We start from the raw sequence: 14,051 nt of genomic DNA on the forward strand, positions 1-14,051 counted from the left end.
GTCAAACTTATCCCCTGATGTGACCTAGACTTAGCCTATTCCACTCGCTTATTATTGGGGCCTATATAAAGGACTCAGCCTTGAAAGGAGGTGAATGAGAGATGATCTTTTAAAGGTGTATGAGATACTAAGTGCAATAGAAAAGGTTAATTCTGAGCACTATCCCAAGTTAAAGCATAATTATAGGATTACATACAAACTGGTGAATGACAATGTTCAGGACTGATGTAAGGAAACACTTTCTCATTTCGTACCTGGGATGGTCTTCTGGGTAAGGCACTGGAAGCAAAAATGCTGCAATCATTCATGAAGCAACTCAGCGCGATGATGAGGGATCATTAATATTTAAGGAAGAATGAGTTAGATGGGCCAAATGACTTCTCTCTTCTGTACTAGTATTTGTAAGCACGGTTCATTTTTTAATAAATGCTTATACCAACATGTGCAAGCACTGGGGGATTTGTTTCCCTCCCCCTTGATTTAATTTTTGGATTGGGACAAGACGCACTTCTCCTGCTCCTAATCCCAGAACTGCCTATAATATTCCTCACTATTCTTACTTCATAGTAACCTCCGGCTGCCCGGTCTCCATCTGTGCCCTACTTGAACTGGCTTCTAGGAGTGCACTAAAACCATCCAGTAATACCTCTCCTGAATTTTCCTCTTCCTTCTCTAGGTGGGGATGGGCTTGTCAACAGTACCTTTAAAAAACTTTAAGGTATGTTTGAATAAACATTTTCTCCCATGCAAAGTGACATGATTGGCAGCTTTTCCGTTCGGCCTCAATCTGCAAGCTTTTCCTAGCTTTAGTTCAATAGATGTAGAGTTGTATGTTCGTACTTGCAAAATACAGCAGGAGGCCAAACAATTACATGAATACTTTCCATTTGCAATGTTCCTTTAACTCAAGAGTTCCACTGCTTCCCATCAGATTCCATTTCTGTGTCTATTCATAATCCCAAAGGGTAGAATGCCTGCCAAGCAGATGATTGTGAGTCTGAGTCAAGACTAGAAAAAAAGCCCTTTAGAAGGTTACGTTCTCCTTTACTCTTAACACAGTATTTTTCCTACTCTGTGACTTCAACTGTTCATTCTCTATTCAGTAGCAACTTGAGCACCAACAAAAAGGAAAAGAAAAACCTTGTCCTCAGAGGTTACTTCATAAACCTAAGCTTTACTTCTGAAACTAATGGTAGTTTTAAAATTTGTTCAACTGTAAATTGATGGGTATGCCAGGCACAATGGAGCTAACAGAGTAAATTCACCAATCTTGATCTTTTTCCAGGCAAAGTGTCACACTGAGTGTGTGTAGGATTGGTGAGTTTACCCTAATGTGTTGAAGGTACTGACAACATTGATGATATCATGTAATGCCATATGTACCTTATTTTGCAATATATCATCAGTATGTTCAGACTGAATTATTTAGAAATATACCAAACCCATTGAAATATGTAGAAGATACATCAAAGTGATGTTTGGAACATAGGGGGCCAAATTTACACCTGCACACCCCCACCACCCCCTCCCATCCCCCACTACCCCGAACTAGTGTAAACCAGGCAGTTATGCAGTTAAAATCATCCAGGTGTACTTAACCATTCTGGAGCTGCCAGGACTTGACAGTTTCAAATTTTAACCTGCTATACTGAACAGGTGATAAGGACAGCGGCCCAAAGTTGATGGGGGTCCATTTTTCCATATGCATGTTGGATCCCCAATGATGGGGCGGCACAGTGGCGCAGTGGTTAGCAGTGCAACCTCATAGCTCCAGGGACCCGGGTTCAATTCTGGGTACTGTCTGTGTGGAGTTTGCAAGTTCTCCCTGTGTCTGCATGGGTTTCCTCCGGGTGTTCCCGTTTCCACCCACCGCCAAAAGACTTGCAGGTGATAGGTAAATTGGCTGTTATAAATTGCCCCTAGTGTAGGTAGGTGGTAGGGCATATGGGATTACTGTAGGGTTAGTATAAATGGGTGGTTGTTGGTCGGCACAGACTCGGTGGGCCGAAGGGGCTGTTTCAATGCTGTATCTCTAAATAAATAAATAAAATAAATGTCATTGGGACTTGACTGCAATTTTAACTCGGTGTTCTACATGGAAAGCCACTGTGCCTTTCCTGGTGGGTAAAGATGGCAGGGAACAGAAATTATGGCTATCAAAGGTCTACAACAGTAAGTTGTTTTACTTTTTTGTGGGGCCAGATCCAAGAAAGCTTAGGACTGCCCTGCTGCAGATACACCGCTCCTCCTTCCTACTTGTGAGACACTTGCAGGACAGCCCCAGCCAATCTGCACCATGCTCAACTCAGCTGCTGTTGGCAGGCAACCTGCAAGCCACACAGTGTCCTGCTGCTTTCCGCCTGGAATAGGTGGGAAGTCAACCAGTGGGATTATTGTGAGGCCCAGGGGTTATAATCAACCGGATCTAATTTCCGGTGTGTCAGGTTAGTTTCTGATGCTACCTGCCAAAAACTGGTTGAGATAAAATTGGGCCTGTGGTTTTTATTTCCCTGATTGAACTCATGACCATTCCTTATTTTTTCTCCCTTCTCCATTTTAGAGAGGAGCAACCTTTTAGAGGTGCTGACAGCCCTCCACTGCCTTATTCATGTAATCATACTTCATGTGTGAGTGTTGGCCAACTCTCCAAGAATTGTGACCATCGCAACCTGCCCTGCGCCCAACCACCCATGTTCTTTCTGGCATGGGACAAATGGATTGTGATCAACAGTGGGAATCATGGCTGACTTCTCTCCCTCTGTCATCCACCATTGCTCCACCTTTCCAGTCTAACTGCAGCCTCTCCACTGGCTCATACGTGCGATGAACTAACTTGACACAGTCAATTTCAATGAATGGTTTAAAAGATAGTTGAAAGGGTAATTTAGCATGAAACCAAATGATTACAGTGACCTCATCGGCTTTAATTCCCAAAGTGCAGTTATGTAGCAGTTACAGGAGCATTAATAACTGGGCTTTTCACAGTGTTGTGAATATTTTAAATATTTCCATTGTGGTAGACTGAAGAACCCACACATTGAGATTTTCACCACAGATTCATGAAGAGCATGCATTCGTTCAGGACTCTTTGAACCCATCAGTAACTGTTCATGAGAAAATCCATTAAGTTACACAGAAGAAAATAGGCGAATTTTGGTATAGAGATACATATTTACTTCATTAGGTTTCTAACTCTTTCAAGATAAGACAGAATGTACGAATAGGCCACTGCAACCGTTTAACAGCTTTAACAGTACATTAACGCTCAGATAACAAGAAAGGGATAAACATTACACCCATATCAATTTAAATGTTTCAGTTATAGAACTGAACTCTCAAATGAACACGTTCCTAAAATTAACATGAAGGTGTTGATAGTTGGTGGTTAAATGTTTACTTCTGAGTTGGATTAAACTCAAAGTGAAGTATTGTTTTTACTGCAGGTCATGGGTATATAATCACCATTTAATGAGCATAGTTAAAGTCATTGCTATGATGGTATAATGCCTTGAAAATCACATTTGTAATGGGAAGTTGGGTTTTCCTTCGTCTTATGGATAAATGAAGATGTGATGATTTCTTGTTCAGTCGGTTACCCAGACTAAAGATTCCTCCATTTTTGGAAGAAAACCATCATCAGCGTGTGAAATGTCAATCAGATTTGGACAATAGTATAAACTTCCCCCCCTTCAGCAAACCATTCATGGCATTATATAATCGATAGAGGCTGTCAGATCATGAGGAGTTCAAACCATTGGAGCAGATATATGTTGCATCCAAAGTGGAATAATAATGAAATGTTAACTTTTAATGATGAATAATACTTAGAATTTCAGTATTTGCTTCATTTAAGTATTAAATTGAAAATGGAACTTCAGTAACAACCTGATTTTATGGTTCAATAACATGTCTCCCAAATTTGGTTGTTTTATAAAACATTCATTTTCGATGGTGAATGTCAAAATAACTGTGCCAATTTGGCATTAGTTTCTGGATTTAAAACGATGTGTTGCAACTCCATCGGATGCAGCCCCGTAGAAATGGTTTCTCACCATTAAGAGTTTAGCTTATCAACCAGCGACCGTTCAGTCTAAATATTTATCAGTCAAAGCAACATTGACAGGGTGGCATCCACTTTGAGTTAATGTAATCTTATTTTACCACTGGAAAAGAACTGACTGATACTGCTACATTAGGTAGAGCTCGACATGAACTGTTTCCCTGGTGTGTGTTTTGAACACAAAAATATTCCCATTTTATGCAGAAATGAATTAGTTTGTTCTAAGGCAGAAATGATGGTATTTTATACCAATGGAAAACTTCTAGCTTGGTATCGACAGGTCACAGCTTCTTCATTGGCCCTGCTCAAAACAACCTTGGTAGTGTCCTGCACTATGGGCTCTGGCCCTTCACCTAGGTTTGTCACTGACCTCTCACCGTAACAATAGAATTAATGAAGCATTTACTGAAACTCTTAATATGAAGTTGTCCTTCAAGATAAGACTGTATGCGTTGAAATACTAGTACACATGCATTACATGGAGTACATTTAATAATGAGCAAGCACTGGCTACACAATTTGCTGTACAGGAAGTAACTCTTAAGCATTCACTTTAAATGTTTTGGTTAATATTGTAGATATAGCTTATCAGATGAGCAAGGAATACAATGCAGACAAATCATTCCATTCATTGAGTATACAACGGTTGATGGTAAAATCAACCTTCTATGATTTGCTTTTGTATTTTCTGTACACGCTTTATTTTTAATGGAACACGATACCATATTTCTTCATTATCAGGATAACTCAAGGATGGTATAGAGCCTTGTTAATACAGTGTGTTAGCCTATTTTAATTTCCAGCAAAGAAAATGTAAATCATTGTTAGGAAATTATGCAGTTCTGTATTATGATTAATCTGACTGCGTTACTACTTAACATGACAGTACAGTCCCTCCTAAATTCAATCTATTTAGTCAGATGATTTGATGTACAAAATTAAATCATTCAATCAGATGGATCAGGATATGTGCTACCATGTTAAGTTGTTACTGAGTATGTGACAAAAGGTTAGGGGTAAACAACATTAATATCTGATTATTTGGCTTCCTTCAGGCCTTTCTTTTCTTAAAATGCTCCACTTATTCCAGGCACAATTCAGTACACGTGAAGTTGGCAAGTGCTACTTTCTATGGCTGTTTCACCTCCATCCTCTCTTGTTTTCCTTCAAGACATGCAACACATTCCGGCCATTCTGTGACAAGAGTTAGATTAATCTGAGCATCACTAGCAGATAGCCCATTATAGAAGGAGAAATAAAATATTCTCAGGCGTAAACACGTGAGAGAAGAATAATTGCTGCTGTAAGTCTTTTGGTGCTAGTGTTAAGAACATTCTATTTCATGTTTATTGTCTGCTGATGTTAATAAATGACAAAAATAATTCCCTTGTATCAATTTAAATGATATTTGAGAACCTTTTACAATCAAAATAAACAGCTGGCATAATTTTACTTGAACATGTTAGTAAACATTGTAGGATAGGTGTTGGCATAGATGGTATATGAATATTTTACAGCAGTGCAGTAGAAATCTGGAACGTTTTAGTTTATTTTGTTACTTTGTTTGTGTGTAAAGTGTTTATTAGGGGCTTGTGATTATGTTAATTGATTGTAATGCTCAGCATTTAGGTGTGTTTTCCATGTTGAGTCTCAAGGTTTTTCTCCTTTGCTTTCGCTTTTCCTTCAACAAAACCTAATTGAAACAATGTGGTTAAATATCCGATATTGTAACCCTCGCACCCCAGCCCACCCCCACCAGTGAAGTAACTGTGATAGACTGCTGTGTTGCTGCTGAAGTACTGTAGATCATTGAGGAATTTTAGAAATATAATCTGCACATTCTGACTGAAGAATATGTTGTTTATTGGAATTTACTTTTCAAATGAAATAGGTAGATACATTTGTTATAAAAAAAACACTTTTGTGTGACTAGATGAGTGATTGTATGAACTTCTATTTAAGCTTCATCCAAGTGTACAATGCAGTTTACAATTGAGATGAAATAGCCACCTCACCTCAGTACAGTTAATGATCTGGTGGACAGTGTGAACAGCCAGAGCCAAAAGGCCTGTGTCTCAGCAAAGCTATACAAACATGAGGGCTGCATCCGCTGATACTTGCATGCTTACTCCGCACATTGTCAGTGATTCTGTAGATTAAAGCAGACTATCAGAACATTCATCGTGGTTTAAGAGCATATCCTTATACTGTAGTGTAGTGTTATATGTTCATAGCATTCTCTGCAGTATAGTGTAATATGTTTATAGTATTGGTACTGGTAAATATAGAAACCTTTTGATAACTCCAAGAAAATACTTCCTGCAGCATTTGATATACCAACTGCACAAAGCACTTGTTTTCTCAATATAGGAAGGATGAAAGGTGCTTGCTCAATGGAAAGGCTAGAGTTTCTTTAAGTTTTTTTCCCAAAACATTCCAATTTCTTGTCACGATCGAGATAAGAATTCTAAAGGAATGATTTGATTTGCCCAAGAATTTGTTTGAAGCCACATGGGTATTTATCAGTGGATATAATCTCTTACGAAAAGTGAGAGAAAAAAACACACATAAAAGACAAGTACAACATTAAAGGTACAAACACTTTGCCATAGATGGTGTCTGTTTATTTCAGGGCTATGCAAAGACAAGTGTTAGATTTAAATGATGTCAGCATAGTACTCAAAGCTTTAAAGAAAAAACACTTGGAATAAATGTTTTGTTAGCTAATAGCAGTGAGAGAATATTCAGTTAGCAATTCTGTGAGGAGACCAATGGTCTCACTCCACCCATCCTTTGCACAGCCCAGCTACATTGTTACTTTATCAGCTCCAGATAGAGTTCAGATTTCAGAAACCTGCTGAACGAATCCTTCTCCATCAAAGTGAGCACTCTCTTCTGCGCCAGTTCAAAGGTTGTTGCCGAAGGTTCAACAAGGCTCTTCACAGTGACCTCTTTGGTGTAGTGGTCAACATTGATCTGCAGAAGGGAAGGCATAAACTGATAATGTGCTCTCATTACATTGTAAAGCATAATTTTTGGAACAGCATGGCTAGTGGAAATGTTTGGCTTAAAGTCAGCTATTGCTTTATGAACAAGCACATTTGGGCATTCAAAATGGCAGAAAACTGGATGTTTCATGCTATCTGCATTCAGAATGTTTCTGAAGAGCTTTAAAGGTCGAAAAAGGTCTAGAAAAGGTGAGTATTTCTTAGACAATGGCACCAATTTTCACAAGGGTTATTTCTTATGAAAGGAAGGCTTAAGAAAGTTTGAAAAGATTACTTCACAAGTAGAAAAAACATCATATTCTATCCCATATTGTCTTCTATGGCATTAATTAGTAACGTTTTGCAAAAGTGTATTGCTTTTTTGTTTGCAAATAGATAATGATTTTTGTGAGCAGAGCTTACAGTGGACAGCCTCATCATACTTGAGCGTGTAAACATACAGTGTGACAGCACATGTCCCATACATGGTGGTGTGAAACACAGTGGCGTCAGTGAAGAGACCTAGTACATTTCAGTTGTTAAGATGTACATGTTTTCTGACGTCACCATTGGTTAAATCTCATCTGAAGTTAAGATATAACTCCACTTTTACTTCTTCCTGAGAGGACTGCCTAGTTTCCCAGGATCAAGGAAGCTTCGATCCTATCAGCTGTATTTTTTTCTGCCTTGGAGTATTATAAATGCAGACACTGCTTTAATACTCTATAGTCATGTCCTGCTGCTTTTGCTGTCATCCAAATTCAAAATCTTCCAACACTGATTTATTTCCGTAATTTTCAAAAATTAGTTTTATACTGAACTGGTATAAGCATTGCAATACTTGAAAAAAAGTTTTAGCATTCTGATTTCAACTTTTCATCTGGAGCACAAAACAATTAAATTCTAACACTAATGTTATTGCATTGAATTTTTCACTAAGATGATCTTCTTGATGAGTGTGGATGAATGAAAGACACAAATGAGTGAGTAAAAGAATATGACAACAGATTCTATTTGTTCAGTTAGAAAGGGTATTATATCTCCCTGTCTAAACAAAGCCACGTCTACACCTGTTCTTCTGACTGATTGCCCAACCTCTTTTGGAGCTTCTTTTTCCATGAAATCTTCATAGATCTTCTTTGCCTTGGAGGCCAGCTTTAAAGGTGACTTGGTTGCTTTAAAGTCCTCACAGGCCATCCAGAACTCAATGTTCTCCTCGCTGTGCTCTGTCTGGAGGAAAGCTTTGAAGGCAGCCTGGCCATCTGGAAACAAACAAGTGGAAAATATCTTTCTAAGTTTATCATGTTACACCACAGCCATCAACTGGAATAGATTAAACAAGCATATTTCATGATTTAATCGCAAACATTTTCATTCTGTTGTAGATTAAATCTGGCTATGGTGCTTGACATTCTTGGCCACACGTGTTTGATACCATATATGAAAAAGTTTGATAACTGTTTTGATATGGACCATTGAGGCAAAACTGTCCAGATGTCAGCGTAAGGCAAATAACTCAAGAGACCACCAGCCAAACATCTGAAACAAGCAACATTTGGGTTCAACTCTGCAGGTCAAACATACCACAATGAATGGGACAGATTTCAGTGCAATTCCAGAAGTGCCAACTTCAGTCTAAAAGGAGCACCAGTATAAGTAGAATAAAGAAATGATAACAAATTGCTCTTTACTTTCTAAAGCCCTCACATAAAGTGCATCACAAAATGCTAGCACAGCAGACATTGCATCTAATGCTAATATTTGCACATGTCTATCCTCAGTGATCTTTTGACAGGTTTTGATCCTAAAGCATACATTTGGAAAAAAGGTCAACAGTAATTATAACAAATACAGAATCCTTTTCTCATGATTGCTAAAAGTTTTCTTCATTGATATAGTTTGTGAATTCCGATTGCATTTATGTTGTATTGTGGTCATAAGAATGTTGAGTGAACAAAGTCATTATAATGTGAAAAGAGTATAACTTAAATGCCTATGTTTAAGAAATGTTTACAAAATCTGTGGCAGTGTTCTGCTCTTCTGTCCAGATCTTGGACTTCCATAATTCCTATCCAGTGGTCATTCCTGATGCTTGGAACATTGGATACAAGGATATTGAATTGTAGAGTCGTTTTTAGGGTTGGAAATGTTAATACTTTTTGGAGCTGTAAGGACTTAAAAGATTAAAATGGAATCCACAATACTTAATGTTTATTTAGTAAGGAAGAAACTGAAGAAAAACTTTGCCTTTGTTAATAAAGCCCAACAGAATTCTCTGCATGTGCCTTTTATCACTTTCTAGACTTCTGCAGTCACATTTCCAGCAGTATACAGTTACTGATAATCTAAGAAGCAAGTTCAACAACAGCGAAACATGTCCTGGATGAAGAAAGGTTGCTAGATATAAGCCTCTTTTCAGGATAAGAATATACAAGAGCTGTCTCCAAGCAATGAACTGAAAATGCTTCAGCACCGTTGATTCCAAATGCATGCTTCACAGAGATGGGATAATTTCACATGGTGTACTTTTGCTGATGGCTGAAGAGACCAATCAGTGAGAGGCAGATTCTGCCACAAATGCTGCATATGAGGTGGATATCAGGTGTCATTGTGGGGTGCTTTTTTTGGTGTTGATGCCTGCTGTCAAGCTGCTGGAGCCACTGATTGTCATGGTCCCACAGATAATGTTGCCATTTCCCTCTGCTGTTGGCTAGTGACTCCCATCTGTGAAATTCGATCTTTAGGGCCTGCATATCATGCTTGCAAGCATCCTTGGAGTGGAGATTTGGGCATCCTACTGGTCTTCTCGTTCCGGCTACATCCTCTTACAGAATATCCTTGGGAACACATCTGTCTTCCATCCTGCAAACATGCCCGAGCCAGTAAAGTCACCTCTCCGTGATGAATGCTAGTGTACTTGGGATATTTGCCTTTGAGATGACTGTTACACTCGTGATTTTGTCCTTCCATGAGATGTTGAGAATGCTCCACAGACATGGAAGATAAAATTTGTTGAACTTCCTTTCCTGATAACTATAAGTCACCCATGCTTCATAGCCATACAACATGGTGCTGAGAACACAGGCCTCATAAAACAGCATCCTGGTCCCAAGGGTCAGCATGCTGTTTTTCCACGCACGTTTCGTGAGTTGGGCAAAGGTGGTAGCTGCTTTCCCTATGCGTGTGCCAAGTTTTGCATCAGGAGTCAAATTGTCTGTCGCTGTGGACCCACGGTAGCAGGATTTGCTCACCACTTCCAGTAGAGTGTTGTTTAGTGTGATCGAGGGGGGAGATGTGACACCCTATTCCATAACCACAGTTTTCTTGACACTTATAGTAAGGGAGAACCGGTCACAGGCATGGGAGAGGGACAGTCCATGAGTCTTTGTAGCTACATTTCTGTGTGGACAACTAGCGTGGTAGCATCAGAGTAGAGGAGTTCCCTGATCAAGATATGCTGCATTTTTATCTTTGCTTTCAATCTAAACAGATTGTAAAGCTTGCCGTCTGACCTAGTATGCCTGTAAACTCCTTTCATATCTGCAGGGAAGGCAAAGGTCAGGAACATGGAGAAGAAAATACCAAACAAAGTGGGGGCTAGGACACAACCCTGTTTCACTCCATTCTTCATCTTGAAACTGTCAGAAGTGGAACCATCAAGCTGTAATGTACTGTACATGTTGTCATGAAAGGAATGGATGAGACTAAGGAGCTTTGATGTTCAACCAGTTTTTTTTCCAAAATCTTGTAGAGTACTGCTCTGCTAACGGTGTTAAATGCTTTTGTAAGATCTACGAAAGCAAGGTAGAGAGGTATGTTCTCTTCCCTACACTTTTCTTGTCATTGGGGTATGGAGAAGATCATGTCCATTGTAGATCTTCCAGCATGAAAACTGCACTGTGCTGCTGGATACACTCAATCTGCAAGCTGATGGAATCTTTCCAGCATGACCCCAGCAAAGGTCTTCCCAGTGACGCTGAGGAGTGAGATGCCCCCGTAGTTGTTGCAGTCTCCTCTGTCGATTTTGTTTTTGTGTAATGGGTTGATTTTTGTGTCATGCATCTCCTGTGGTATGGATCTTGCCCTCTAACACAGACGAAGGAAGTCATGAAGGTGTGCCAGTAGATGGAACTTTCCATGCTGAAGCAGTTCAGCTGGAATTCCATCCTTGCCGGGTGCCTTTCTCCTTGCTAAGGAATCAATGGCCTCTTCAAGCTCAAGTGATGAGGGTTCTGTGTCTAATTCATCCATGACAGGAATCTGTGGAAGAGCATTAAGTGCAAACAGGGAGATGCCCATCTCTTGGGAGTACAACTCACGGTAGTGCTCAATGCAGCGGGACATCTATTTACTTCTATTGGTGAGTACTTCACCATTTGCTGATTTCAGAGGGGCAATTTTGGTAAAGGTAGGACCAAGCACCCTCTTGATCCCATCATACTTAGCACCTAGATTTCCATTGTCACAGGCAGTTTGGATTTCTTGACACGGGTTGATCCAGTGTTCATTTGAGCAATGTCTCCCTATCTTTTGCATGACTGCCTTGGCTACTTTCAAGTCACGCAGTTTTCTAGCTGTTGTGTTTACGTTGAGCATCAGGTATGCTTGTTTTTTGCTTCAATGACAGATGTCGTCTCTGCTGACCAGGTTCCAAACCAATCTTTATTGCGGGTTCTGCCTTTACCAAATGCTGCTGTGTCATAGATGATTGAACTCAGTGACTTCCAAGCTTCATCAAGATCAACATTGGCATTTCCTGATAAGCCTTTAGCAGGGAGCAATTGCTCAAGCGCCAATGTGAACAGCTGGTATTTTGCATTATTTCTTGCACCAGTGATGTTGATGTGTGGCAGGCTGTTATGATTGGAGCTGTGAAACCTCTGGTTGCATCTTCAATCTGCTGCTGACAAGAGAATGGTCAGTGTCACAATCTGCGCTGTGTTGGTGCACATTTACAGAACACTGGGAAGATAAACCATTTAAGCAAGCACCTTCCAGCAAATCCTGCAACCGACTGGGCCCAAGATGTGTAGACATTTGTCTTTCCTCTGGATATTAGCTGACAAGGTTGACAGGGAAATTCAGATGCTAGGTAAGTCTACACCTTCTAAACCATGCCTAGGCTATGCAGCAAACTAATGGAGAGGTCACTTCATCCTTACTCTCAACAGTGAGGAAACTATCACCAGAGAGAGTAGTCTACGGGTTATAAGTCTGGTTCAAAAGGCATAGAGCAAGGGCACCACAGGCTGCCTCTGATGGTGTGATGGATAATTACATCCTATTGGTCAGTCATCGCCGGCCTCAAGCTGGGCAGTCCCTAGCCAGTAAGGTACTGACCTGCCAATGTCTGCCTTCCTCTCTGGATACGGAAGGATAAAGGATTTTTATCTCAACAAGTGGATGGAAAGCGAATGTCCAACAAACAAAATGGAGAAATTTTCTGGCTTGGAAGCTGGAATGTCAGGATTATGTGCCCTGGCATGAACAATGACCCACATTTTACAGCGAGTGTACACAAGACAGTGCTGATTGGTCGTGAGCTACGCAAGCTTGATGCCGACATTGCTGCTCTACAGGAGACCAGATTAATTAACACAGGTTCTAAGTGTGAAGCTAACTACACCTTTTATTGGCATGGCAAGTGTGCAGAAGATCACCGTGAACATGGTGTAGGCTTTGCAGTCAGCAAAATGACCATCTCCAACAAGAGAGAATCTAACCATCTCCCCTTGACATTCAACCGCATTACCATCGCTGAACCTCCCACTATCAACATCCTAGGGGTTACCATTGACCAGAAACTGAACTGGAGGAGCCATATAAATGCCATGGCTACAAGAGCAGGTCAGAGGCTAGGAATCCTGAGGCGAGTAACTCACCTCCTGACTCCCCAAAGCCTGTCCACCATTTACAAGGCACAAGTCAGGAGTATGATGGAATACTCTCCACTTGCCTGGATGGGTGCAGCTCCAACAACACTCAAGAAGCTCGACACCATCCAGGACAAAGCAGCCCGCTTGATTGGCACCCCATCTACAAACATTCACTCCCTCCACCACTGACGCACAGTGGCAGCAGTGTGTATCATCTACAAAATGCACTGCAGCAATGCACCAAGGCTCCTTAGACAGCATCTTCCAAACCCACGACCTCTACCAACTAGAAGGACAAGGGCAGCAAATACATGGGAACACCACCACCTGCAAGTTCCCCTCCAAGTCACACACTATCCTGACTTGGAACTATATCGCCGTTCCTTCACTGTCGCTGGGTCAAAATCCTGGAACTCCCTTCCTAGCAGCACTGTGGGTATACCTACCCCAAATGGACTGCAGCGGTTCAAGAAGGCAGCTCACCACCACCTTCTCAAGGACAATTAGGGATGGGCAATAAATGCTGGCCTGGCCAGCGTCACCCACATCCCATGAATGAATAAAAAAAAATATTGACACAGACAATTGAGCCACCAGAAGCAACTTCTGAATGCCTCATCTCCCTGCATCTATCATCTGATGGAGGCCTTGTCAACATCACCTGGACTCATTCACCAACCTTGAATGCCAACGTCTTAAGACAAAGATCAAATCTATGACTCACTACATGACATTCTGGAGCACGTTGCAAATGGCAAGAAGTTATTCATCCTACATGTTGGATCGGAAGGAGATTCACAGCCAACGTGCCTTGGTCATCATGGGGCGGGCAAGATCAATGACAAAGATCAATGACTTCTTGAGTTTTGTGCTCAGAATGAACTCTGCATCACCAACATTTCTTTTCAGGGCAAACTTTGCCACAAGATATCATGGCGACATCCAAGATCTGACCTTTGGCACCAACTTGACTTGATCATCACCAGAAGACATGATCTTACTCGAGCTCCAAGGGTTAAATTATGATGAGAGATTACATAAACTAAGCTGACAAACTGTGTTTACAGGCAGGGCCCTCAAGGCTTAAACCCCAGGTACAGCAGCTGAAGGAGTGGCAAATTCCTCTGA

The 14,051-nt window shown here is 40.8% G+C and overlaps 1 protein-coding gene across 1 annotated transcript in view; it reads right to left on the bottom strand.

Moving 5' to 3' along the window:
* Nucleotides 1–3,151: 3,151 nt before the first annotated feature.
* The window catches only part of LOC137373024 (regulator of G-protein signaling 5-like), a 59,879-nt gene continuing 48,979 nt past the window's right edge, over nt 3,152–14,051 (bottom strand). The window contains exons 4-5 of the mRNA XM_068037742.1: nt 8,143–8,309; nt 3,152–7,036 (exon numbers count right to left, since the gene is read on the bottom strand). Coding sequence (XP_067893843.1) covers nt 6,875–7,036; nt 8,143–8,309 — 329 coding nt within the window. The 3' untranslated portion in view covers nt 3,152–6,874. The remainder of the gene's footprint in view (nt 7,037–8,142; nt 8,310–14,051) is intronic.

The sequence above is a fragment of the Heterodontus francisci genome, chromosome 8, assembly GCF_036365525.1.
Source record: "Heterodontus francisci isolate sHetFra1 chromosome 8, sHetFra1.hap1, whole genome shotgun sequence".
Classification (NCBI taxonomy): domain Eukaryota; kingdom Metazoa; phylum Chordata; class Chondrichthyes; order Heterodontiformes; family Heterodontidae; genus Heterodontus; species Heterodontus francisci.